Source organism: Pipra filicauda, unplaced genomic scaffold, assembly GCF_003945595.2.
Source record: "Pipra filicauda isolate LSUMZ 115617 unplaced genomic scaffold, ASM394559v2 scaffold312_size1046226_pilon, whole genome shotgun sequence".
Lineage (NCBI taxonomy): Eukaryota > Metazoa > Chordata > Aves > Passeriformes > Pipridae > Pipra > Pipra filicauda.
The window spans coordinates 755,161-782,774 of NW_024104435.1; the positions used below are offsets into that span (position 1 = coordinate 755,161).

The 27,614-nt window shown below is 42.5% G+C and overlaps 1 protein-coding gene across 2 annotated transcripts in view; it reads right to left on the reverse strand.

Moving 5' to 3' along the window:
- Window positions 1-27,614, reverse strand: part of ANXA5 (annexin A5) — a 36,901-nt gene that overhangs the window by 1,242 nt on the left and 8,045 nt on the right. Inside the window, exons 2-13 of one of the 2 annotated variants that reach the window (XM_027741359.1) lie at window positions 21,245-21,325; window positions 17,833-17,874; window positions 11,121-11,205; window positions 10,004-10,098; window positions 9,511-9,624; window positions 7,335-7,425; window positions 6,317-6,396; window positions 5,854-5,910; window positions 3,553-3,646; window positions 3,129-3,224; window positions 2,579-2,637; window positions 372-494 (exon numbers count right to left, since the gene is read on the reverse strand). In XM_027741359.1, the coding sequence (XP_027597160.1) occupies window positions 372-494; window positions 2,579-2,637; window positions 3,129-3,224; window positions 3,553-3,646; window positions 5,854-5,910; window positions 6,317-6,396; window positions 7,335-7,425; window positions 9,511-9,624; window positions 10,004-10,098; window positions 11,121-11,205; window positions 17,833-17,874; window positions 21,245-21,325 (1,017 nt within the window). Of the gene's footprint in view, window positions 1-371; window positions 495-2,578; window positions 2,638-3,128; window positions 3,225-3,552; window positions 3,647-5,853; window positions 5,911-6,316; window positions 6,397-7,334; window positions 7,426-9,510; window positions 9,625-10,003; window positions 10,099-11,120; window positions 11,206-17,832; window positions 17,875-17,977; window positions 18,078-21,244; window positions 21,326-27,614 lie in introns of those variants that run through there. The other variant, XM_027741380.2, reaches the window with a different exon arrangement.

Below are 27,614 nucleotides of genomic sequence, written 5' to 3' on the forward strand. Positions count from 1 at the left end.
CAGACTCCCAGCCCCGACGCCATTTTTCTGGAGCCAGCACCCTCTCTGAAGCACTGACTACAAGGCACCCACGCAAGAAAAAGGAAGTGAAGCAGTAGCTAAAAAGGGTGTATGAATAATTGTCATTTCAGAAACCCACAGCATCTGTCCTAGTGAACACTGGAAGGAAACCTTTAGCTTCCCATAGGAAGTGTCCCCTGCTTAAACAATGCAATTTGGTGCTTGCCAAAAGTGTAGACCCATCACATCACTCTGAGTTCAACGTTTCATCCAGCTCTACTCACATCCACCTCCTCCCAAGAAAATACACTGTGACAACAATGCCACCTCAATCACTCCTGTGTTCCCTGACAACAGAACAATCATTTTACCTGAATCATCTGATACAAGGATTTTGCAAAGTTCTTCCTGAATTCCCGCCTAATATCCAACAGATCGATTTCACTCCTGGAAACCATGACTCTGATCAGGGTGTCATCATCAGTGCCAGCCCCCTGCAGAGAAGAGATTCAAGAAGATTCAAATATGAGTTTGCTCTGGACAGAGGCTGCAACAAAACAACAATTACAAACAACCAGGGTACAACAAGAAAGCAACAAGTGGCATCTCAAATCAAGTCCGTATTACATTCCAGCTCCAAAACAGAGAATACTGGGACAGTATCACAAGACATTCACACTGCAACGTGGAGAACAGAGGACTGACCCTGCAGGGTGCTCTAATCCCTGCAATTCTGTCAAGTGCCATGTGGCCAGACCTCTCATTTCATGTTTCATCTCACAGGCTTCAACTGTGAATGCCCAGATACATGCCAAATAACCCAGTCCCAAGGTTACACAGCAGGAGAACTGATCACCACAATCAGCATCACATATAAATCAGCCTTCCAATGTACTCTGAGACTGCAGAACCGCAGCCAGTTCTGCAATGGGGCACAGAAATCCTAACAGTGACTAATACAAAACATGTAGCATCATACAGCAAGACACAGCAGAGCAACTTGTTCCATGGACCATTCAGCTGTTTATTATGAAGGCAAACTTTATAAACCTTTTCCAACCACACAAACATGCTCCACTCTTTTATTCATCTTGATTACTTCAAGCATTTCAAGTTCCTGTGCTGGCAGTCTGGGCAGACTAAATCCTGCCCCCTGTGCTCAGACAAGGCAGACTCCACACAAGCTGAAGCGATACAAATGTCCATGTGCTGACCTGCTCATGCACCTCAGGGAAGGACCTGGCAGAGCCCCCACGATCATCTTCAGGGTCACTCAATCCTTGGACTGGGTGCAATATTCTTGGATTACACCTAAAAATGCCCTAAGGCTGCTCAGAAGTTATGCCATGAGTCCAGTGGTTTCTGAGTAGGATTTGACATTAGAATCCCGTAAAAGCCGAGCTCTGCCCCACCTAATCATGAAAGCAAACTCTGCTCAGTGCTGAACTTTGTCATGCCAAACCGATAAATTAGAAGTGCAAACTCCTCTGCCAAAGTAATAATTGATGAAGAGCTTTCTTATCTGAAGTGCTTAATGATTTTTATTCATTTTAAAAAAATTAATTGGGGATCTCATCAGCAGACGTTCATCAGGCTCCTCATAATAAAAGTGTACAAGAATCTAAACCCTCCAGGAAAATCACATTCTTTAAAAAATAAAAATTAATAAATAAGAAAAAAGCAATTCTCCTCATACAGCTCAGCATACTGGTATAATAGTTTGTATTTTTCACCTGAACCCTATTTTACATTGGTATCTATAAAAGCAGTAAAACGACTTTTAAAAATTAAGCCATCGTTTTGTGTCTTATCACTAATTCTCATGCTGACACCTCATCAACACAACCATCTGGTGACAAACATACCTCAAGGCTTTCCAGCAAGGGGAAGGGAGGAATTCGTCAGGGGAGCTGGGAACTTGCCTGAAAACAACAGACTACCTACCTTAGCTTTAATTAATATTATCCACTGGGAGTTAAAAATACAGTTTTCCCTGCTTATCTCTTCCCACCCAAGAGAAGGCAAAGCCAACAGAAACACAGATGTGTTGCTAATGTGATTCCTCTGCATAAACTCTTGTAGCTGTTTAAGCCCATTTCCTTTTCCCTGATGAGTTTTTTTGCCTTCTCAAAAAGGGATGGGTAGTAATTAAAACATGTTTCAAAGCTAACTCTGCCTTCAGTCTGTAACTACCTCCGAAACAAAGAGCACTCATTTGCACAGTTTACAGTTTGGGTTTTGGTCGTCTTTACTTCCTCAGTACATCCACCACCTGAAGACATTGTAGTCTTTATTCAGCTGAAAGTGCCCAGTGATGCCTCCAGACATTCTCCAATGTAACAGCACCAAGAAACAGCTGATGAGACCATAAATGATTTACAGTCTGACACACCTATGAAGAATTCAAAGTAAACCTTATGAATTGTTTGTATCCTCTCTCAGATCTGCATGCCCTGAACCTTTTGCAGATACTTAGTTGCCAACAGCATCCTGTTGGCACTTACAGTGAAAGAAGAAGCTAAGAACAAGCAAAAGGGAGAGGAATTGTAGCTGGAGGAGATGCAAAACATGTACATACCTTCATGGAGTAATACAGAGTCTCAGCAAAATAGGCAGGCACACTTCGGATGCATTTCACTGAGAAAAAGGCAAATGATTGAATTACTGACTGTTATTCAATACAGGACAACCCTCCACTGCCAAGGCAAGGTGTGTGTTACTGGGTCATTCTCTGCAGTGTGGACAATTAAGTGTCCAGTTGTCACCTGCTCTGTTCCTCTGTTACAGCTCTTTGGGTTCTGGGAGTTAGAATATACCATTTATTTCTAATGGAAGAGATACTTTCCTAGTCAAATTCTACTCCCTGATACAAATTACCACCACACTGTCTAGATGAGCTGCCAGGAACCCTAAATTTTTGTCTGACATGCAGTTAACCACCTCCCCTCCAGCCCCCCCTCTGATAAAGGAGGAATAAAGGCCTATTCTCTAGATACCAAAATAGACCCCAGGTGATTGACTTCCAAAAGGAACCGTGTTTTCATGCCACTTCCTGTAACAACTGCCATTTAAAGAGGCCTGGCAGTAGGCAAAGAAGGCCAGTTCTAGATCTATTAAGACTTAATTACCAACTGCCAAAAGCAGCTTCTCCAAGTCACCAGAGGTTTCCCGGTCAATGGTCTCTTCAATTTGGAAGCCAGAAATAGTCATGTACTTGTCAAACACTGCAAAACACAAAGTGTCCTCAGTCAGGTGCATGGCCAGCATTCCCCCCTGTCCCTCCCCAGTGCAGGATAATGCCATCTAGGTGTCGTTATCCATCCACTCATTCTTCTCTCTGCCCCAGTTTCCTCCCAGATGGTTAGCACAACACATCCCTGCACCTTTATTTCCAATGGCCTAAACATCCCAGTCAAACAGACTTATGAATGGACAAGGAGCAGGGGGAAAAAAAGTATTGTCTCTTTATTAACAGCTAAAAGAACTATGCACTTCTACGTGAGCTGGCTTTCAGGCAGAATTTCCCAGGCACACAGGAACCACACCACCTACCCCTCCTGAGGTGGGAAACGCTGCGGGTTCCCAAGATGGTGATGAACTTTTCTTCATCTGTTCCCCATTTCAGCTCCCCAGCTCTAAACAAGACCTGTTGGGAATTCAAGAGATCAAAACAGCAGTATTTGTCATGTGTCCACACCCTGTGGAAAAGCTCCATTTGTCTCACTCTAAGGAGCATTAAACTTACTAACAAGCTATAGCTGGAGGGGAAAAAAACAAAATAAAATTGCCAAGCACTGAACTCATCTTAGAAATAAAAGAAATAATCTGGAATCGACTGTGAAAGCATTTACATGAGTAATGCTGCTTAAGGCCCTCAAATTGACTGCACAAAGCCCTGAAGTTTTCTGGAACTGGCATAATACAGCAGATAAAATCTATTCCCAATACTGCTTTTTCTGTCCTTTTTTTCCTTCCCTTTTTAAATCAGACTAGGAAAACTTTGTCACACATGGGCTCTTCAATGGCAGATCCAGGCTAACTTGGCCCAGGAGGAAGTTTTCCAACACGGAGGGGAAGATGGATTCAGAAACAGATTTGTGGGCTGTTAATTCTTAGTCATATGAAGCCAGATTTTTATCAATTAATCATTTTAGCACATTCATTGCTCTGCAGGCAAGTAATTCTTGATGTAAAGACCAACCCTATTCAAACCACATTTGTGACTCTCCATGCTCTTTTTAATACCAATTGTACAGAGTAAAATAGGGTTGGAGGGGAAAAAGCCCTCACTGTAAGGATATTTAATTCAAAAAATATATGCTAAATTCTCCAAATGAAGACCAGCACTCTCCATCCAGTAGCAAATGAGCAGTCCCAGCACAGCATTTAGAAATTCCAGGAAAACATTTCTTTAGAGATACTACAAGTTGTAAATGACATTTTATGCGAACTTTAAGTTTTTACCTGCCTTGCCACTGGGCAATATCCAAAGGGTACTTCAACTGCATAACTTTAAAGAAGTGATATTCACAAAATCTTTTCCAAAAAGTTAAACTTTCTCCTTCAGGCATTCTCAGAAAAGTCCCCCAACTGCTTTGAATTAATATTTATTAATCACAGACTCAAAAAATTAAAAATCACCGCTGAGCAAAAATTTTGCCTTCTAATGTATCAATCCTTTCCAGAATATCACGTGACTCAAGAAAAACACTGAAAAGTCAAAAACAGTCTAACATTTGCACAGTCATGCACCTCAATTCTGACCATCTGTAACTGGCAACAGTAATTATAAAATTACTGAACCTGTTCCAGCTCTGTTGGATAGTAAATGTAAAGTCCATTGACTCAATATCTCAGCTCAAGCCAAATGTACACAGCAAACCACAGAGACCATTTAGAAACCCAGGACTCTTTCAACATTTAGGGGTGGTGCTCCCTAAATTTAGATGCTCATTTCAAATCAATTAAAGAGGCCAAAAGGAATCTGCCTCCCAAGACTGACACTTTCATGAAGCCATCTAGTTTATGATTCAAACACTTGCCCCACTAATTTTCAAGCTGCAATTTCCACAGGAAATTAACTCTAATAGCAGGAGAACAATGCTTTCTGAATTTAAGTAACAAAGGACAGGCCTGTGCCAGCAAAACAGATTTTACCAGTCTGTCTCCCCATCTTGCTGTGCTATCAGGGGAATGCTTTATTGATCTGATATTCTGCTTTTACTCCTTGTCACCTTGAACAACCTGTGTATTTTCTTCCACTTCAGCAGTCAATCTATGAGAGCAAAACGTCCACCCCAGAAATAACTGAGAAGAAACATGTATTAAGAGAGCTGTAACCAAATGGGTGAAATATTGACCACCACTACAACCAACAATAAACCAAGTGGCACCCAGCAAGAGACTGCACCAAGGACACCAATTAGCTGCTGGTGTTCCTTTTCATCCAGAGCACGGGTTTGGAGAGCAGTCATGGACAGTGGATTAAATTCAGAGAGCAGCTCAAGTCAGATATTAAGGAATGAGCTGTTCATGGCTCTGAGTTTTCCAGCAGTGGGTCCCTCAGCATCACAAAAGCTCAGCAATTATAACTCTCCCTTTCCAGTGACCTAATCACTGTTTGATTCAGGCATCTCTTTAAATAGTAAGCAGAACAAGATGTGCCAAAAATTTTGATCCCATTGTTTCAGATTTTCACACTTCTTTTATCCAGAACTTAAAAAAGCACAGGAAAACATATTAACAAACACACACAGAGAACCTTAATTTGTCTCTCACATTTGAATTCTAGCTGTATACCCTCTTTGCAAGATAACTTGTAGAAATGCCCCAAAACAGAAGTCATTCACTCACCTGAGCATCCTGCTCAACAAGACTCTCATCAACTCCAACATCAGGATCTCTGTTCGCCTGAAAAGAAATTTTAAAAGGTGTTAAACTGAGGAATTGAAAGTTAAGTCAGAAGCACACTTATCTGTTATATTCAGACTGTAAGAGTTACTGTGAGAAGTCAACTCCTAATCCAAAATCACCTTATTTCTCCCTTCTGTTTCCACGGGTCTGTAGGAAATAAATGTTCTCTTCCCATTTTGCCTTCAAAACCCCACGTAAGAGCATCTGCTACACCCGTGGGCATCAGTTCAATTCTGTGGTATGGAAATGACTCATAACAGAGCTCAAGACTGACCCTGCGAGTCAGAGGAAGTGACTCAGCTCCAACCCTGCCTATCACCAGGCCTATCTAGAACCCAGCTTAGAAAGCACAAAGTGACATGTGTCACAGAAGTGACAGTCACACACACAGCAAGACACTGACCTGCAGCAGGACCACCAGCATCCTCTGGAAATGGCCTGATGTTTCTCCTGTGATCTTGTCCTCCAGGTTGGCCTCATACTCTGCAAAAGAGCAATACCCATTCACCACCTCACAGGCTTCCTTGCTGTTTTGAGGAGAAAGCAAGGAAAAGCAAAAAGTTCATCTGACTCACAGCTTGTAGAATCATCTATCAGAAACATCTTTAACAGCCAGGACATATTCTGCTTTCACCTACAACCTTACTGTATCAGAGGTGAAAACAGAGCACCTCACCCCTAGTATCAGGAGCAGATTACTCAAAATATTTTAAAGTACAAGGTGACATGCATAGATTCAGCTCTTGAGGATACAGATCTGAATTTAGGTCGATATATGGTAGTCTCAACTGCACAAAAACCATGAGCCCAGACAAGTCTAGTACTAATAAATTTTGCCCTCAGAGATTCTGAGTTTGGGCTCAAAATCTGTTAAGCCATGAGAATTTCTTGTGTGGCAGGAATCTGCATAAAGGTAAAAGAAATACGTTGAATTAAACACTGCCTTAAAAAAAACAACCCCACAAACACAGGGTAAAAGCACTCCTGTGGGCAGCCAAATAGTTGCACCTGCTTTTGCACAAATGCATTTGAATAGAACACTGAGAAAAAGGCAAAAAATAACTTCTGGTTTTTTATATAATCCCACTTTTCTGGTTTCCAATTACTAAAAATCACCTTTCAGTCAAAAGGATGAAAATAATGGGTAGAAGAAATGCATTTTGAAAGAATTCTAACTATAAAGCACAAAACACCATAACCTGCGCTCATAGCCCTGAAATAAAAACTATTTTAGTTTTACAATTTAATTTCTTTTAGTTTTCTCCTTAGTTTCTTTCAATATGAAGTTCTGCAACACAGCAGGAAGAATTGCCTCTTACTGAACACATCCATCTGTTCACAGATAGAACTTATGTGAAAGATGAGCTAAAATCATATTAGGAGGACCGAAGGGAGACCCTTTATTTTATGCAGAAAATTACCTTGCAGATAAACCTGTTTAATCTGCTGCACTTCTGCGGGTGTTCTGGAGGCAAGAATTTCAGTCAACACTTTCTCATTGGTTCCTGCTCCCTGCAGGGGTGCAAGTATCAATCAGTTGATGGAATAGCAAAAGGGAAACACAAATTTCCTTTGGCAATCAAAAGCAAGTATCAGTTCATGCACTTGGACCAAATAAAGAAAAAATATTTTCTTCTTTCTGGTATATTGTGGGCGTTTTGAAAATAATTTCTTCCAGTTGTGACTGGACTGTTTTCAAAGCCAACCCAACAATTAGCAAAGGCTCCCTGCTGCAGGACTCAGGTGGGCCCTTCCATGTTCAAGCATGGCCTCAGTTCTTTGCTGCCACAGTCAATGAGATCCAGAAGTGAGTGAAGAGAGTTAAGTTTCCATCTCAGCTCTAGTTCCTGTGCTGTCTGTCATCAGACATCTGTCATCAGGCAGTACAGATACACACAGAGCCACCCAGCAATGATCCCCACCCTTCTGGGAACTGTGCTGTTAAACAAACCCTCTCTTCCACTGTGAACACACAGAATTGGTAATCCAGATAGTTTAGGCTGCTGCACTCTAATTACAGCAGACACAACAGACACTCTCACTTTTACAAGGATAAAATCCACAAAAGCCAAGCCAATATCTTGTTTCCACAAGTCTGACTCTACTTTGTATGAATAAGCCATTGCTCTTTTGCTTACAAAGGAGTCATTTCACAAAAGCAACACTGAAATGCAATACTGAGCATTTTTTTGCTTCAGTGCATTATTTACAACCTTTCCTGTAAGCAAAGCATCAAATACTAACTGCATGCAAAGATATGTAACTGCACACAAAGCCATCCAAAATACAAGCCTGCCAGGTTACATGGAATCATTTCCAAAACACAGACTGTTTCAAGAATGTGCCTACTCACCAGGTGAGGCAGGCACAGTTACATCAGCTCTAATCTAAGGAGCAGCAGTGAAAATTGATGGTTCAACCTTCAGCACAGAGTTAATGCCCACAGTTATCCTGTACAAAAGCCCTCTATCACATCTCCTTTTCTGTTATCCCCCCTTCACTGAACTGCAGCCAGTATTGACATCCTTTCCTGTGCAGGCACATTCTCTGTGTGATCCTGTGTTTAATATCTTTTTTTTTTGTAAGTGACAAGAACAAAACCACTCTTGTTTCACTATCTCTATTCTCCCTCCTACACCCACCTGTTCTGTCATTTCCCTCTCAGTCTTTGACTCCTAAATCAATAAGAGGAACTTGGAAATACAATTTTTTTTCTTTTAATTGGCAAGGCCCTTATCGGTTTCTTTGTCAGGTGTCATCCCCCCTTCCCCCAATGCACATAAAGACATCACAGAAATGTCCAGGACTGAAGTTTCTGTTGTCTGAGCTACTATTTGCTGGGTCACAGGTTCATGAGCACTTGCTTGCACAGTTGACTAAGGCCTACATATTAACCAGCTGGGCATCAAGGATCTTTGGAGTTTACGTGGAAGTGTCATTCAACAAAGCACTACCTTACACTAATCAAGTTCAACGGCCTCTACTTAGATTAATTCTGTGAATAATTCATGGACATGCAATTCCTGAAATTCCACAGGCTGATATCATACAGGGGAAAAGAAAAAGCACATGGAAGAAAATTTCTACACATCCGTATTGTAAATTGTTTGTTTACCTGGCCTGCACTAAAGGCACTAAAGGCACTCAGTCAAAGAGAAGTGTTAGAAGAGTAATCCTGACAGGGCTATCAACTCTTCCCTCTCTATTACTGAAGGCAGCTTTTAAAGCACATTCAATACTACAGATAATAACTGCTCACAATTTGGGTGGACACCAGTTTACACAAGTACACTGGCCCATCAATTTTGGAGTTGCACTGCAATCCACCGGGGCAAAACACTCTCTAGCTCTAAACTACCTCTGAGTTATTAGGATGAAAAAGAAACCAGGTCAACCCATGGCATTAGCAGGTGTTAGCATAACTTTCCTATTTTTTTTAAAAAGTTACTTCTATTAGCATTCCCCTTAGCAGCCAGAAGTTCCTCCCAAAAAAACCCTCACAAATAAACAAACAAAAAAAATAACACCAACACCCCCAAAAAAACCAGAAGAGCAACAAGCATTTCATGTAACATTAACTCCCCTCCCTCCTCTTACCTTGATGGCATGCTTCAGTGCATGAGCATCAAAAATATATGCTGGTCTCATCAAAGACACCATCAACGTTTCAAATTTGCCAGTAAGTTCCTTTTTCAGGTCATCTACGAGATCCTAGAGCAGAGCAAACAGTGCTGTAATGAAGAAGGACTAACCATTTTAAATGGGTGCACATGAGTCTGCAAGCTAAGAGACTCTGGAGACACAGCAAAAAAAGCACAAGGGACACATTTTTGTTTTAATTGGTACCTCAACTGAAACAAATAAAGCAGAAGAAAAGGATATATGGTCATAGGGGAAACCCAAAACACATTGTGATTCTTTTAAGGATATGGCAGGGTGGAGAAGAGGGGGAGACAGAAGCAAAACTATATTTGCTTTCAAGGAATGTTTTACAGTGTTACACATTCACGTGATGAATGTGCCTCATAGTTTTAAGTAATCATCTTAAGCCACAACCAGCTCATTTCCAGAGGTATTTTCTTCATCTTACCCTGCCAAACAAGGTTTTAAAGGCAGATGCAATTTCTTGTCGCTGAGCATTGTTTCTGCTGGTCAGGATCTTCAGCACAGTTTCTTCATCAGTCCCTGAAGTTAAAAAGCACAAAGAGTTACAAACACACTCTAAAAAACAAACAGCAGTGGCACAAACTCGAAAGGCAATGGAAGATGTTGTGAAAGCAACAGCCTACTGACTAACAGCAGAAGCATTTAAAATAACAAATGTCACCATAACCCAAGCTGAGCCACCAGGTTGGGTGTTCTGTTGTTGCAAAAATATGACTGGAGGACCTATGTGTTGTTTGTTCTCCATCGGTCTCTGTGTCAGACTGTGCTCCAGGCACTAACAGCAACATTTAGTCACAGTCTGTATTCCACACAGAAGCTTTGGGCTCACCAACAATCTGCCAGCTCCCAGCAAAACTCAGTCCAGTAACCCCAAACAGCCCAGAGTACAGAAGTGTGGAGCTATTACCCATTTTATATACAATAGCTTGCAAGGTAGTCCTCACTTTTGCCTGTAGGCTGAGGTGTATCACATGTATTTCCTTCCTTCACTTCCTTCCAGACATGGCTCCAAAGAAAGCAGCAAATCAGGATTTGTTCTCACAGGGGAGTTTGGGGCCAGAAAGCTACAGTGTGAGTTTACAGACCAGTGGTTAGTCTGCATTCCTGCTGTGTGCTTGTATTCTTTTTCCTGGGATCTGTAATGTGCTCACACACTTCCAGACCGAGGAGGCTGTTGCAGATTTTCCAAGCAGTTTCTACCATACTGCCATAATTCTCCACAGCTGTTGCCTGTAAATCCACAGTCGAGCTACTGTGCTGTAAAACTCTGAGCTGAAAAGCCTATGGAGTATCCATTTTTTAATGGGGAATGTGCAAACCACCTTTCCCCCCCGTCATTCTAAGCTAAAAATAAACATCCTTGAGAGCAGCACAGTCAAAACCAGGACACGCCCAGACCAGCACACTCCTGGGGTTGTCATTCCATGGCATGTAGACACAGGCCTTACTCTCATTTACTAAGATCAAAAAAAGAGTTCAGAAAGGATGTTTTTGGAGGAGAAAGAGCCCTTTCCTTTTTGTAAAATACAAATTATCCTTACCCATTCCCTTCATGGCCTTACGAAGAGCTTCTGCATCAGCTCTGGCATCAAAAGGAGAGAAGGCTGTCACGGTGCCTCTCGTGTACTAGAGGGGGAAAAAGGGGTCAAGGGGAGAGAGAAAAAGCCATGAAATAAAATATCACATCTTGCAGTTCTCCATACATGAGCTCAGACCAAATCTGAATCCACAGTCCAAAGCTGATAGCATTTTTGTTGCAATTATCTGGCCAAATTGCAGCCTGTGGGTATTTAAACACAGCTCCCTCAAAAGGTCCTACTACAGTTTTGCTCAGCGGTACCCCAGTTAAATTTGGGTATATTTACATGACAGTAGTTTGCAGAATTGGTATTTACAACACTGGAAACTGCGTGCAGGAAAATTACTAAGAAGTTATCATTTGCTGAAGTAGCTTGAAAAATTAGTTGCACAAATCACATATGCTAGGAAAGCTGCACAAAGACCCAAGACAGGTTTGGAAACAAGAACTTCCTGTCCACAAGAAAAACCTACTGGAACTTTCAAGCAGCATCACACTGATTTTTTCCACCACCTTGCAAATGAGACCTACTGAACTCTGCAGTGGCTTTCAATTTTTCATCATGTTGCTTTTGACACAAGCAACTTCTTATACAAGTGACTCAGCCACATTAGTTTACAGCTAAAGAGAAATAACAGTTCAAACATAAGGATCAGCTTGTACAAACAAAAATAATTCCACTTGGTTTCCATGGAACATGGTTCCTCAGGGATTTTCTCTTTGGATTAAACACAAAAGGATACTCATCACCCTTATGGAAAAGTTTTGCCTTTACTTAAACATGATAGTTCAGGAACCTATATACCATATATATGTATATAGCACAGTAGTTAATTTATAAACTATATAGAGTCAAGCAGTGGTCAAAAGGGGAAACAGCTGGGCTTGGGGAACAGGAAGGTTTTTCCAACAGCTGAAGAAGGGAAATCTCCTGTAAGCATTGCTGTCCAAATGTAACAATCAGTACAGGCAGGGCATTTTTCCACTCTCTAGAAAGAGCATGAAAAGAAGTGCCAAGACACCTCCTGAGCCTGGCACCAGATCACTCCACAGGCAGCAGAGCCATGTGGCCTCTGGGCTACAGCCCTTCCTGAAGTCAGCAATTTCAGGCACTCCCTGCCCTGCTCTCCAGTCAATGTACTCAGACAGGTCAGACAGAGGAGCAGAGAGAACAGAGCAGGGAGCACGAGCCAGATACTGCCCCGAGGTGCTCCTGCCTCTCAGGCCACCTCTGTGTCACTGCCAGCAGACTCCCCACCCCTCCCACTGCAGCAGAGTAATGAGTTACCTTTATTTCTGATGTATTTTGGCAGATCAGAACACAAAGTATCACAGTGTTTAACAGCAACAAGCTTCTTTTTGGTAGACGCTTTCCAATACCCAGCTTAACTCAGAGCGCAGCAATCCCACTGAAACATTCTGCTTTTCCCATTACAAGCACAAGTTTTTAGGCAGAGCAATATGTATTAATTGTCATCTTCCTAGCTAATTCCAAAGGCTACTGTGAAAAGAAATCTCAAGGATTTGGGATGCAGTTTTATAAATCAAATTTAATTTGGTAAATCAGCTAAAGATTGAAAAGCCTCTCCCTCCTCCTCCCTTATTACCACACCAGCCAGCATGGGGTTATTTACAAGTGGATTTCCCACTGTTTTGTTTCATATCATCTTTATATAACTAATATTACAGAACTACCACGATTCTCCTTTGGAAATCACCAATGTCAACAAGCCTCAGAGGATGCAGTTATTGATCCTTAACTTCAAGTTTTCCTTTGCTTATCTTGTTCCAAGCAAGTGGAATTCCTCTTCACAATTCCTAAGTCTTGTGACGACAGCCCAACATTCCTCTGTGGTCATTGTAGACAATGTATGTGTGAACACTAAATGCTACATTAAATCTACCTCTGCACTACTATTCCCAATCCTTCATAACTCTCTTTTCAAAAGCACTGCATGGAAAGCCTCAACACACACCAAGCTTGATAAATAGCTCCTGAAAATCTTCTGGTGCAGCTGAAGTCTGAGAGACTTTCCTTGGTGCCTGAGCACTGTTTGCGTTCCAGGCATTCCCTTCTGATGAACAGCACTCGGCTGATTTTTCCCTACCTGCCACAATCACCCTCAATCAGAACCTGAGCCACACCCCTCTTGCAAGCCAGAAGTAGTGCTGCAGCTCTGCCATCCAGCATAACAAGAATCCACATCACCTGGGTACCAGGAAGGAAGAGCCATCTCCTTCCCAAACATGGCACTTTTGGGCCAGAGAAAGAGAGGGCAAGCACCTGTTCTACACCATCATCACTGACTGAACCACTGAAGGCAAATCTGAAACAGGAGCTACAAACCAGACATTTATAGCAACATAACAGATCCATACAAAAGAGTTTCTGACAAAAGCCAGACACTCATTTATCAAGACAACTCAGCCACAGTTTCAACACTAAGTAGAATATAAACTTTTCTTGAAGCAAACTGGCTCTTGCAGATGGATTGCAGCATCACAACTGCTATGCCATCTAACCCAATATGAAAAATGATGAAAGGAAAGACAACTATTTAACATTTATTTACAAACTTCATATTTTATTCACCTCTAGAAAAATCTATCTGGTTTTAGTATATCTAAAAATGCTCCTTGCCACCTATGTAAATAGATACACAATAACACTACTGCCTTATAGGTCCCTTTTCCTTTGGTTACCAAGTTTGCCATCCAAAAGAACTCAAAGCACATCAATGAAATGCGGAAAACACAAACAGTCTGATATAAATCCTTTTGTAATCTGGAGCCATCCTTTAATAAATCACAACGCCCTACACTGGGCAGTTAAATACAAAGAGAAACACAACACACAAGATCTCCACAGAAAGTGTATCACAAGATTGTAACACCCAAAACTGACCCACATTCTTTTCTGTCTACATTCCCTCATACACTGACTGTTGTTAAGGAATCATGTGTAGTGCAAGTGCAAATTGTGATTTCAAAGTAGAAATCACAGCAGCTTATATGTTCTCCAGACACCTCCCAATGAGACCAACGAAGCCCCTAGACAGACCAAATTAGTATGAAGAGCAAAGGCAGAGGGGAAAAAAAGAAGGAAAAGAAGACTTCAAAGCAAGAGATGATCTTGCTTTAGAATTTATGCCCGTTCAAATGAGTATATTCACTTTCTCTAGTATTTTTGTTTAATTCTAGTCTAGCAAAAGTTTGCAGAAGAAGATGCCTCGTCAGGTGAACTGTTTCTAAGGAGCTCAGAGCTAGGTGAACTTCTCCCAAGAGACAATTTGATGTGGCCACATAACCTGGCAACAGCATTATCTGCAAGATCAACAATAGCCACTTAACGAGGCTCCTTTTAATTTTTCTCACCAAGCACACAAAATATTTCCCACCCACAAGATTCCACATTTAGCCACTGTTCAATACAAAGCATTCATATCAGCAAACAAAGGCCATACTTGAACTGATTCACACTTCTTCCTCTATCCTTGCTCTGTACCCACCACAGCAAGATCTTATCAGTCGGACTTCTCACAGATAAAGAGATGTCTCCTTTCACAAGGCTGTTCTGCAGCAACAAAAGCAACATCTCAAAAATTTGCTGCTGCAAAGCCCAGTGTTTAGTGCAGACAATGTGTTATGAGAGTTTTGTGGGTTTTTTTCAAAGCAGCTCTCTGTTTACAAGATGGCACAGGAAAACTGTGGAATGGCAAGAAAGGAAAGGGAGAATATTTACCAGCACACAGGTTGACAAAGAGAGAAGGTGTGCTATTTTCAGCAGACAGAAGAGCCCACAAGGTCACATGCTAGAAGAAATGGAAGCTTGTCCCAAGATCTCTTGCACAAGAAGAGCCACCTTGCAGATAAACACAACGCAGTGTTCACTGCTGAGCTGAAAGCCTTTGCGGCCATTGGAGACCACACAGAGATCCCAGTTCAATCTGTGCTTTAAAACTCACATCACAAAAGAAATATCCCATTATTTCATTATATTCTCACCCAAATTTCGAGGGCAGTACAATGCAAATCACATTATGAGTGGATGCAAATGCACAGCTCTAAAGACATCTCTACAGAACACCTCTCTAAGTCCAGCAATGCTTCAGATTGTCCACTGAAACAGGAGTAAGCTCTGGTCAGCAGACTATACTCACATCTGCCCCACTAAATTTAAACTCCTGAGAAAAAACGTAATTACACAACATCTGTGTTGAACTCTGAGTCAGTACACCATGGAGATACCACAGACAGGGAGGAGGGAAGCCAGAAACAAAAAAGGAAGGCAGGGGGTGGGAGAATGGGAGAAGAGAAGAGCAAGCAGCAGCAAGGTAGGAACCAATGGAGGGACATTTGCAAAACCACTCAAAGAACCTGTCCTCACAAATAACCTCAACAGAGCCAAAGAGCTGCTTAGGGCCCAGAGCTGAAAAAGTGTTTGTACTTTGGAATGTGAGACAATCCCCTGAAGCACTACTGGAGCTGGCAATACTATTCCTGTGCTCCCAAGTCACACGTACACATTGGCAGAACAGGAACTCCAGATTTAGCACAGAGTGGCCACACCTTCACCAGCAATAAGGGATACTTTCCTGGCAGTTCACAAATGGATACACAAAATACTCCCAAGTCCACAGTCAGGAAAAAAAAAATGGGAGTAGCAGACCAAAACAGATCAGCCCCCAGCACGCAAGCAGAAAATACGCTTGTTGCTCTTTTTCCAGATTTCTGAACTAGCAAACACAGGGTAGATTTCCCAGCTTTTCACTGAGCAGGAAGAGATGGTACCATGCTCATCTATACAGTAACAGAGCACTGCACATACAGATGTGAGAGAAAAGGTAGCTTGTTAGTGTTCCTTCAAAGAAAGCAGAAAAACATGGCCATGGAGAGACCAGTCTGTGCAGCACAGCACAGCATGCTGTAGTTTTCCTACAAAATGAATGACCCTTTTTGTTCTGGACATGGAACACACAAAGTTCCTCAGGTCTTCGGTAAAACAAAAAACAAAACAAAAATCTTCCCAGAACTGAGCAAGAACAAGGACTTCAGTGACCAAGACTCCAAATATAACTCACCTTCTTCAAAGATTTTATTCTTCAGTGATGCATCTGGACTAAATTGGACTTCACTACTCCGTGCCGTGCAGCCCTTTGTGAACTCTGAACCTTTAGTTGTGCACATAAAGGGCTTCTGTCAATTGACACTCAACATTTCATGATTAATGGGCATTTTCATTCTTGCCACTATTTCATGACGCAACAACATTTAGAAAGACACCTGCCATGAGGAGTAGAGTTTCCTCTTCACTTTGGTTTTTATTTTTATAAAATCAGGCTAAAAAGCTTTAACACTCCCAGCCTTTCATGGCTGCCTAACTGCACAGGCAAAGAATACTACTGAAGTAAAAAACATCTCTGAACGTGGAAATTGGAGAACAAGGCCCACCTAGTACAAGACCTCAGGGTTCCAATGACTTTAACCTACCATCATCCACCACAGCTAAAAACCCAGCCTCAGGTGTCACCTCAGGCAATAGAAAATTCTACAACGTGAAGACAAGACTAACTGGTTTGCATTATTGAAGAATGAAATATTCCTTTTAAAAAGATTCAGAGTTAAAGTTGGAGTCTCTGTGGAACAGACAAGAGTATTGCAAATTTTCATACTTTTACTAAAAAGAAGTTACTTTCAAGCCTACAAGCAATGCTACATATTCTGTAATAAAAGGCTTACTGTCCAAGTATATCCATCTGGTCAGATGTCCCGCCCTGGTATGGGTAGGGGTCCCTGTCCTCTTAAGAGGCATCCTACAGACCAAGACTGTTGTTTAAAGAAAGAAAAATCCCTTCTTTGTCCCTCAAAAAAAAAAAAAAAATTCACCAAAACTAAACTTTAAGGATTTAGAAGAATACTATTTAAAGCTTTTTTTCTCTAGCAGTACCCTTTCTTTCTTCAGAACTATATCCAGAGTATGAGTTATTCACGGGGGCATTAAAACACCACTAATCACTCCACTCATTAAGTGAAATTACTCTGACCTTTGTGAAAGCACTCACACACTTTAATTGCTTTCACTTCCTACAGCCCTCCTAAACCCGCAAACAAGCCATTAAACTCCTATTTTACTTTTCAGAGCGTATGCATTTGATCCAACTATAGAAACAAACACTGGATTCCGCATCATTTTCCATGCCTTCATCCAGGCTCAAACCACAGCAACGAAAGGAAAAAAATATCAAACGAAGAACTGCACGAGAGCTCCAAGGCTTCCGGAAAAATTAATGTTAGGTAAGGGAAAACTGGGGACGGGAATACCGAGCCCCGAGCCTCCGCTAGGCACTGCCACGGCAGTATTTTTTTCTCCTTCCTCTTTCAGTGGAAGGAGCCTCCACCCAGGCGCGCTATAAACACAGGGTACCGAAAACTTGGCCAAATTAGTGGAAACTGGCGGAAAAAAAAAAAAAAAAAAAAAAAAAAGTTGTGTCTGACGCGCGCCTCACATGATCCCCGGCCCCCGCCCGCCCGCGTCTGCCCAGCTCGGGGATGGAGCGGTTCAAGGGAGCCCAAAAATTCAATCCGTGAGGAGTAAAAGGAGACGGACAAGACGAGGATGTCCCGGGAGCGGCAGAGCAGAGGCCGCCTTAGCCCGGGGCTGCCGCCCTCCTCACCTTCGCCATCTCTGGGATCCTCCGGGTGGGGCCGATCCGAATCTGCAAAGAGAGATGCGACAGTGAGGGACAGGGAGCGACAGGGAGGGACAGCGAGGGGCAGTGGGCGCCCGCCCGCCTCGCCTCCTCCGCCGGCGCCCCTCACCTCCTGCCGCTGCCTGAGCCGCTCCGAGCCAGCGGGAGCGCCGAGTGAAGGAGGAGGGAGCAGGACCCGCTCCAGCCCCGGCTCTTGCCTCACCCGGGGGCCGGGCCAGGCCCCACCCGGGGCGGGAGCCGAGGCACGGCCGCCTCCCCGGGACCGCCTGGAGGCCGGGCAGCGGCACCCTGCACAGCCCCGGGGCTTGCTCCTCCATCCCTGCTATGCCATGGACGGGTGTAATTACTGCTGTGTTTCTTAGTCGTCATAAACGTTTTAATAGAAAAATTACAATGTGGATAGATAGGCTTCAGCAGGTCCTCGAGGCCCCTCCTGATGAAATGGATATAGAAATGAGTTCCCGTTAATCTGAAGGGGATCATATCCCGGCACTAAAGGGCAACTCTGAAAAGAAGACATTTAGTAAAAAAAGCAGGCATTTCATTAGCCGACCTGGGTTAGCCTCCAAGTGAGCCAGGTTAGCAAAACAAGCACAGCGCTGGAACAGAGTGTAAGGGCTGTAGCTCCAGACTATCAGCATGGCAAGAGTTTGGGGTGATGACAAGGTTTACTTTATGTCTTCCAGCAGGACCATTTCACCAGCCCAGGTACAGAGAAGATATCCAGTTTGCGAGAGCAAGGAGGATCAGTCTGCATGGCCACTGAATGAGCTGTTTCATCTAAAGCTGCAGACCTGCTCCCTCAGCTATACAAGCACAATCCAGCTGCGTGTCAGATGAAAGGAGGAAAAGTAACTGCAACGCAAATGGAATTTACTGTCTGTGCCAAAATAAAGCACGAACATAATCCCACTGTGTCAGCATTTTAACGTGTAACAGTCACTTCTGTCTTACAGTGAGTTGTGTCTACCTCAGAAAACACCGACAGAAATGCAGATTGTGGCATAAATTTAAATATTTTGTCCAGCATTTCTTGTCCCAGAAGTGCACATTCAGTTCAGCAAAACCACAGGATCCACCCAGCTGGCTTCCTTTGCAGGACTGAGAATCAAATGGTTTGCTAAAATGTCCCGGATTTATTTATTAAGGTCTGATTTGAATCTAATCTATTGAGGTAGCATTCCACACATGCTCAAAGGTGCATGAAGGGAATAGTGAGCTGCTCATAACATGCATGTGGAAATGCACCTATGGAATAGTGTAGAATAACAATATTAAAGAAAACATTAAGGATTATGCAGTCGTTTTAAAAAAGAGCAGTTGACATTGAAATGGGTTGCTTTTAGTTTAAGCACAATCTTGCTCAGACACACCCACCTTTTTCTGCAAAATGAAGTCTTTTTTTACCCTTACACATTATATCCAGAGCCAGACATAGGCCACACTGAATCATATTCCAAGCTTTACCATCTAGAAAGGGCACACATAAGGAAATGCAGTGGGATCCAACTCTGCCCTGTTTAACACACTCCAAAATGCTGTCAGCCAGAATGAGGCACATAAACACGGCGATAACAAGGCCTCCAGTGTCACAGGTGTGAGCACAGCCAACAGAAGCCAAGCCTCCTCAGTGACTCAGATGCCAGATAAGGAAAAGTTATTGGGTAATGTGAAAATTTGAAAAAAGCTGTACCAGTATCGCATGAACAATTAATAAGACTCTAGAAACTAATAAAGCTGTAGTCATTGCAACTTAGAAATAGGTAAATAGAATCTCTACTATAGTAAGTACGTTGCTTTTCCTGATACAAATGTATTTATTAAACTTCACAAATGAAACAAACCCTTGCATAATTTGGAAAAAGGTGTCTATTTGTCTAACATTATTTAGCAGCTAGCATGTGACCACAGGGAATGTAACTGTACTGCCTCAGGAAGACAGCAGGCCTACCTCCCTCCCCTCCCTCTCCTTGCTGCAGCAAGCCCCTCCTGGATCCCAGCACTGCAACCCAAGCTTTGAACCCCTGGCTCCCTGTAATACTAAGTATAGCTTAAAGCAGGCACTGCAACACACAATTTCTGCTGTCCCAGTGAAAATGCTGCAAGTGTGTCATGTGTATAATAGGACGTTAAGAGGTAAAGGGGAAAAGCTTGTTTTCTTACCGCCTCTTCTCATACCTTCTGATTTAGGATGGGTTCTTCTGGATTGTAGGATTTTTGCCTCCAATGCCTTATTTAGTATCCTTTCTATTTTATAGCGACTCTCAAATTTAAGGAAATGGTCAAACAGATGTATTGAATTCCATTTTTCCCTTTAAACTTTGTGTTGGGGGTTGTGGATTTGTAATCAAATTAACACATGCCTTCTATTCCGCAGTAAGTGTCCCTGTGTACACTTTGCTCCCCATTTCCAGTGGCAGAAGTCTACCTTATTTCAATTCAAGGTATTTGAAATGGTTTTCCACTCTTCTACCTTTGACCATCTTACACACAGTAACTCACCATTTTAATCTCTGTGCACAGTCTTACTCTTAGCCAAGCATGAGGTAATGTTCAGTCAGTGGAAGATAACCTCGGGATTTCTAATCAGTGAAGGACAGAGGAAAGAGTCTTGGATGTGAGAACACAGAATATCTTCCTGCTCTGGAAGGGGTCTGAAACACATGATCCAAGATGAATTGCAACAGTAGGAAAAGGTTAATCAGATCTTCTTGCCAACAGATAACGTTAGGAGTAAAAATCTACTCCAGTCAATATAAAATGTTATCAATGTGTGTTTAAGCAAGGAAATATTTGCATAACTTCATGAAGCAAGGAGGCCTGGGGGAGCAGGGGGAAATGCTGGAGTGAAATCATGGGAAAGATTTACCAGAGCATTTGGGAAGAGCAGAGGTTTGAAAAGAAAACAAATCTGATCATCACAGCATTTCAGCCTTTGCATCGATTTGAGCACAAAGGGAAGAGGCGGGAGTAGCTCATGAGCAAATCCAGAATGAACCTGAAGACATGAACAAAACTAGAGGGAAATGCATTTTGCACTGACTGCCTTCAGTGGAAACAACTCAAGTTCAGCTAAAACAGTTAGAGATGGTGAGTCATAAGCACCAGATGACATGGTGCAAGTATTTAACCCAACAGCAGCTCTAGTGGTCAATAGTGTTCAGCCACAAGCCAAAAGTCAGCCTTCTAGATTTAGTATAATTCTTTTTCTTGTTTTTTGGTGGTTTTTTTGTTGTTGTTGTTGTTGTTGTTGTTGTTGTTTTTTTTAATGAAAATAAATTTTCACACAAGGAAAAAAACCCCAAAACATAGCAGTCTTTTCACCTCCCAAGCCCCTCCCTGCTCTTTGTATCTTCAAACACTACTAAAATCATACCAGGATGTAACAGTCTGCTTCCCAGGGCTGCTGCTGGCACAGTGCACTTCCAATTCTTCTGTGACACAGAGCTGCAAACACCTGGAATGAGAAACAGCAATAAAATATGAGAAACAAAGTGGCAGTGCCTTGATGATGTATTTTGCTCTGGCGCACACACTGTAACTTTGCAAGTAGGGCCCTGTCAGTTCCCAATCCACTTCAAGGCAAACTTCTTGTCCATACAGAATGAAATTCTGGGGTTGGTCCCAAAGTTACACTTTCAAAGGGAAAGAAAATGCCGAATCCAGGCTGAACGGGCCTGGATTAAGGGAGCAGAAAGTGTTCAGCAACCAGAAAGCTGAAAAGCCAAAAATCCCAAACCTCGGGATATCCCGCACCTCTTGGCCTCGGTTCAAGAGCCTGTGGGCAGGATTGCACGTTACAGAGGACACAATGAGTGTGCACGTGCTGCCCAAAGCACCATGAGCTCAGCAAACCTTCTCACTGCTGTATGAAATTCAGATATGCAAGCAGGTCTAGGCATATTTATTTAAAGTAAACAAGCAAGTAAGTTTTCCCTGAGTGCTGATCATATTAGAGAGTCCAAAATTGCCATCACACAGCAGTTACCCGACGCAGTTGTTACAGTTGGAACTGCACAGATATATGAAATAATTACCTTGATCTAGGCTTTCTAATAAGAGGCTGGAAAATGTTTTCAAAGTCTGGTTGTAGCACTAAAACACATCTGTATGTTTTTCCAGAAGCAACGTGAAAGTCTTAGGGGCTGAAAAGTTAGCACAAAAGCAGTCCATTTCAAAAGCATGCCCTCTTGCAGTTGCTGTCAGCAGCAGACTGCCAGATCATGGAAAGACCAATAACTTCAGGTTTTTTTAATAAATAGAGATGGATGGTTTGCTGTATCAAAACAGTCTTCCAGTGGGTGTGCTCATCTCCTGCCCAAATGCACCATACATCATGTTGCTATCAATACTATCTCAGAGCCATTATGTGACTCTACATCAGCTACCTTTAAATGCATTACAGAAGAGAATAAAAGAGCAAGGCCCATTTAAAGGCAACTTTGCTCTGCTGAAAAGGGAAAGGTCCTTCAATTTATCTGATAGAGCTGGAGCACAGGAATCGAGTTAGAGCACTCTTCACACGATATAGAAAGGCCAAGGCCTGTTGGTGTCCTACTTAAAATATTTTCTCTTAAAGGAAATCCTACTGCAAAATATTTTAAAAGCCTATTGTAGAGGCACTGAAGTGCAATAGGCTTACTGAGGGAGATTTTCAGGCTTGGGAAATTTCATGGAGCAGACAGTTTCCATATGGAATTATAACTGAAGATCAATCTGAAACGCTTTTCCACACTTTAATGTCTCTTTGGAATTGAAACAGTCAGAACTGCTTGATGAGCCACGAGTCAGAAGCAAAGGTGAAGGAGGGAAAAATAAAGCAATTTCAAGTTCATGCTTTGATTAACACTGACAGAGGAGAAATGGCTTTTGTTCCAGTCTGGTGCCAGTATATGGCAATTTCCCAGTGCCTCATTTCCCTCTGCTCCTACTCAAGGAGAGCAAACAGTTCAGCACAAATGGAGAGCTTTGTGCTGCACTCCAGCACCTTGAGGGGAAGGTATGAGGAGAACAATAAGCAGTAACACTATTAAAATAAGAGAGGAGAGAGGAGGGGTTTGCTGCTTTACAGGCAGGGTAAAAAGTTCAGATTTTAACGCTGACAGAAAGTTTAGAAAATTCTTTCCATGCTGCACGTTCTGGCATCAGGGGGCTGCTGAAGGACAGGCCAAGAGTACAAAGTAGAAGAAGATTATCTTGTTTGGGGTTTTTTTAAAGCACTTTGAGAGTTGCTTTGGAGACTAAATATTGGTTTATATTCCAGCAAAGACAACTTCCTGTAAGTGATTCATTACTTCTAATCCACAACCCATTACAGAGCAGCGCTCTGTCAGATTCTTGATTTCTCCTGGGACACCAGTACAATGTGGGAAGGTTAATAGGAGGTAAGAGCATTCCTACCAGTTACAGCATCGGGCAGCTGAATTCGTCTTACTGGAAAACAGTGTTACTTTCATTTAGTCAGAGGAGGTGAAGGTTTCTTTGAAATTGTCTTTAGACTAAGACACATCACGAGGATGTCATCAATGCAATAATCTCAATTCAAGCAAAGACAAATCACTTGAGCCAGATTCTAGTCCATGCCTTAGGCCCTGGATGCTAATCTTGATTACAACACTACACTAAGGCAGGGCTTGATCTCCAGGCTGCCTAATCCGGCCTGAGAAACACAATTTACATCCCTAATGACCAGTGATAGGGACTCCTCCTCTGGGGCAAGGGGACAGAAAAAGAGCCAGGGGCTTTGGTTATTTTTCTGCACTTCCAGCTGTTCTGCACCACAGTTTATCTTGAGCACATCACTTAGGGTTTGTGCTCTACACACCTCCACACAGTGATGCTGTATGAGGGCACAGCCCATCAATAATAGCAGAACACTTGTCCCCCATCCAGGAACTTGTGTGCAGATTTTAAGAGCCATTGCAAACCTTTGGGGGAGCACTAAGTAACTATCCAGAGTAAGAAATGCAAGTTCAGAAAGTAATTTCCTTTAAGCATTAGGCCATTACTTCTATTTAGGAAAGAGGAGCAGAGAGAAAAATAATTGAGTTATGTTAGCTTAATGGAAATTTGAGAAATCTGAGGGAAGAAAATAAAAACCATCCATGAGTGGTTGTCTCCCTCTCTGTGGAGGAGAGAAATAAGAAGTTTAGCTGAAATACTAAATACTAAATTCCTAAAATACTTCTAAGTGAGGTCCTGTAACAAGACCTTTCTCTTGAAGGGGCCTCCCATTAGCACCCCCACGAGAGTCTTGAGATACAGGAACACCATTATCTTAATTTCCAAATGGAGAATCCAGGTAAGATGAGGCTCAGTGGTTTCCCCAAGGTCAGAGCAGGTGCTGGTAACTGAGCCCAGGTTTCAAGTCACAAGCTACCGACTTTGCACTGCTTCGTTCTTTCTCCCTTTCCTTTGCCAAAGGACCTCAGTGTCACTGAAAACTGTCTCCTTGGTTTACATATTGACTGATGAAGAAGAAAAGAACCCATAAATTATTCTAAAGATGCCAGGAGAAGAAGCACCTCCACACTCTGCATGGCTGTTCTTATCTAAAACAGCACAAGGCTTGATTCCCATAAGTAAGAGCAGAATCAGGCCCACAAAATTTGAGTTCGATTATGAGGAAATAACCAAACACAGCCTACATGGACTTGTTTTCTCTTCAGCCTTTCATTAAATTTCTAAAACATGTTGATCTCAACCTTGCAAGCAACTAATTCAGCAAAACCCTGAATAACAGAGTGCTTTGATTGGAGACTCTGTGGAGCCCCCACCACCACCTAGATATCCCAAAGTTTTATCAGGAGTCACTAGTGTCTTATAGAGCTTTAATGATTTGTCTGTGAACATAATTGCATTCTTTCTGTACATAACTTCCCATATATCCCCCAACATTGGATGCTCAGTGCTCCTGTAAACACAAGAAACACTTCTAGCACTTAGCTCGAGACCTCTAAAGCCCCTTTCCTGGTTTCTATGACATGTTTTGATACCTGAACTAGGACAAATCTACCTAAACTGCCAGCACATGAAATGTGTTTTACTTGCTCCTGATAAGTCACTGCCAATGCACACCCAGACAGAGACATTCCAGATTAAAATTGCTCCATTTCTTTATTTCATTTTGAAACTTTCAAAGGTGAGCAAGCCACTCAAAGGCTTAGGCATGGTCAAAGCCATACGAACATAAGACTTTGGGCATAATCCTGTATAAGAAAAAATTCCACAAACCTTCTCTCACTCGCTGCCACACAAGGCTGAAGGGCCTGCCACAGTCTAAACCCCAGCCCTGGCCTCAAGAAAGTGTTCAGAGACACTTTTAAATAGCATTTCTTAGTATTCTCCTGTTCCCACTTTGATCATTGCCAGGCACTAGGTGTTTTTTTTCCTCCATGGATTGCTGGTCCTACTGTTCAAAAAAAAGGACATTGTCAGTAGTTTAAATTTCTCACTCCCATCATATTTTTAAGAGCTGGCTGTATGTAAAAATATTTCTGTTTTTCATAAACCATCTATTTGCCTGAAAATAAGCTATAAGTTTGGGAGAAATGTCTGTGGTAGCGTTCCTCTAAAAAGCCTCTGCATCTCCTCTTTTGGTGGAGCTTTTGTTACCTTAATTCACATTTTCAAGCTTAAAATGACTTATAGCATCCCAAGAACTTTAAGTAGTGGTAATCACAGCAGAGCTTTAGGTGAACTAGAGCCAAGTTAGGGCCCAGGAACACAGCAACAAATGACATCCTGATGCAAACTGCAGTTCCATTTACTGAAAGGCATTCCCACTCCCCACCCCCAGCAGTAACTTTTATGTAGCTGTTATTCAGGTATTCATAAAGGAAAACCTGGTTTTCTTGATCATATTGACAGCTTTTTGTAATGCTATTTCTTCCAGAGTAGAGGGATGAACTGATAGTCAGGGGCTGTGGGTCCTTATCAAGATTCACTATTAGGCTGCTATGAAACCCCACATCTCTTTTTCCAGGAACGATACAGTTTAAATGATACTTACTCTTCATAAAAATGCCTTGATGCAAACCTCTACAGAAGAACTAGTAACAAGCAGTAAATCCTACGCTATAGATTGAAATTGCCACGTGTCCCCAACCCGTTACCAGACCAAAAATCAGAATGGTTTTTCGCATTCAGATGCAACAGGATAAGCACATTTGCAAGGACAACCAGAGACTGCCTGATGTTAAATGTCATTCCCTGCCTCCTGCTTGCATGTCTTCAGCTTGTCTTTTTGTTGTATCTGTTTCCAGTCAGTGGATTGAATGACTTCTCATGGATTGCCTGCTCACTTGACCATATCCCAGGTAATCAGAACACTAAAAATAAAATTTGCTCAAAAAAGACAACACCCAAATGCAAACATGGAGATAAGAAGGAATGAGATGTCACAAGTGAGCCAGTCAAATCATCTTCCCAGAAGGAGAAAAGAGAAATATCCAGAGCTCACTATCCCCTGGGATATTTGCCTGCACATGTAGCATCAGATCAGTGAAACTGAGGTTGGAGAGTGCTAAAGTTGTGACACAGCTTTTCTAAACACAGCAATTCTTGCTCCTCTCTAACTGCACACCTCCCAGTTCTGGACTGGGGAGAGGGAGGAAAAGGGGAGAAATTCCTGCCCTCATCCCTCCAACACTGTTAAAACCTCCAGGCCCTGCAGTGGCAGGATCTGCAGCAGCAGGCTGTGGGCTGTAGGAAAAGGTGGCACAGTCACATCTGTGCAATGGCACCTGGCAAACCAGCACCATTAAACTTGGCATCCAAACTACCAAACAGGAGCAGATGCATTTTATTCCTTTAATAGCTAACATTTTTGCTTTCCAGTGTTCTATTATTTGCTGAAGACAGCTGCAGACTTAAATTACCTTTTCTGCCTTCAGCCAAAATAAATAAATATTTATGGCTAATTAGGACTTCCTTTTCAGGGTTCTGAGTGTTCACCTGGCCGAGCTGCTGCAATAAGAGGCAAACCTCAGGTGCCAGAAGTGATCCCAGCTGCTGTGCCCCCAACACAGACTTCACAGCACCACCAGCCTCCATCTGCAGCATCTGTGAGGGCAGGAATCCCATCCTGCCCCACATCATGGCTCTGGGGGGCAGAGCTGCAGATACAGCTTCAGCACGAACAACAAGGGTTCTCAGGACAAACTTCCAGGGGCTCTTGGCAAAAGGATCAAGAAACAGTCCTTTGGTTTGTGCTGCCTACTTTTGGAGCCCTAGTGTATATAATCTGCATGAAGGCAGCACTGAGTGTCACCACCTGGTGGTATTTCGCAGCATAATTCCCAAGCCCTCTGCTCAGACCTGCACAGAGGTGTGACATACGGCACGATTCAAGCATAGCTTTGCCTCAAAATTATTTTTAAACCAAAGGAACCCACAAAAAAAAACACTTTATGCCAAATACCTCCCACTGTTAGTAGCTGCAGAGCCGAGGGCTTGGGTTTTGTCCAAGGTTTCATTAAGATGTGTATCCCAGTACAGCAGCCGTGCTATACAGCAGTTCAATACCAACTCACCGCAAGTTATTCTGCTGAGTACAGCGACAGAGAAGGATGGATGCTTGCAGTTCGTCAGACTCCCATTCCCACTCACCGTAGGAATTTTACTTAAACCACGTTAAACCAGTCTTAGTAGCAAATTTTTCGAAAAGAGCTACGGTAATAGTCAAAGGGGAAGTGAAAACATAAATAATGTAAATGCTGACTTGCTGAAATCCCGTATTTCAAACA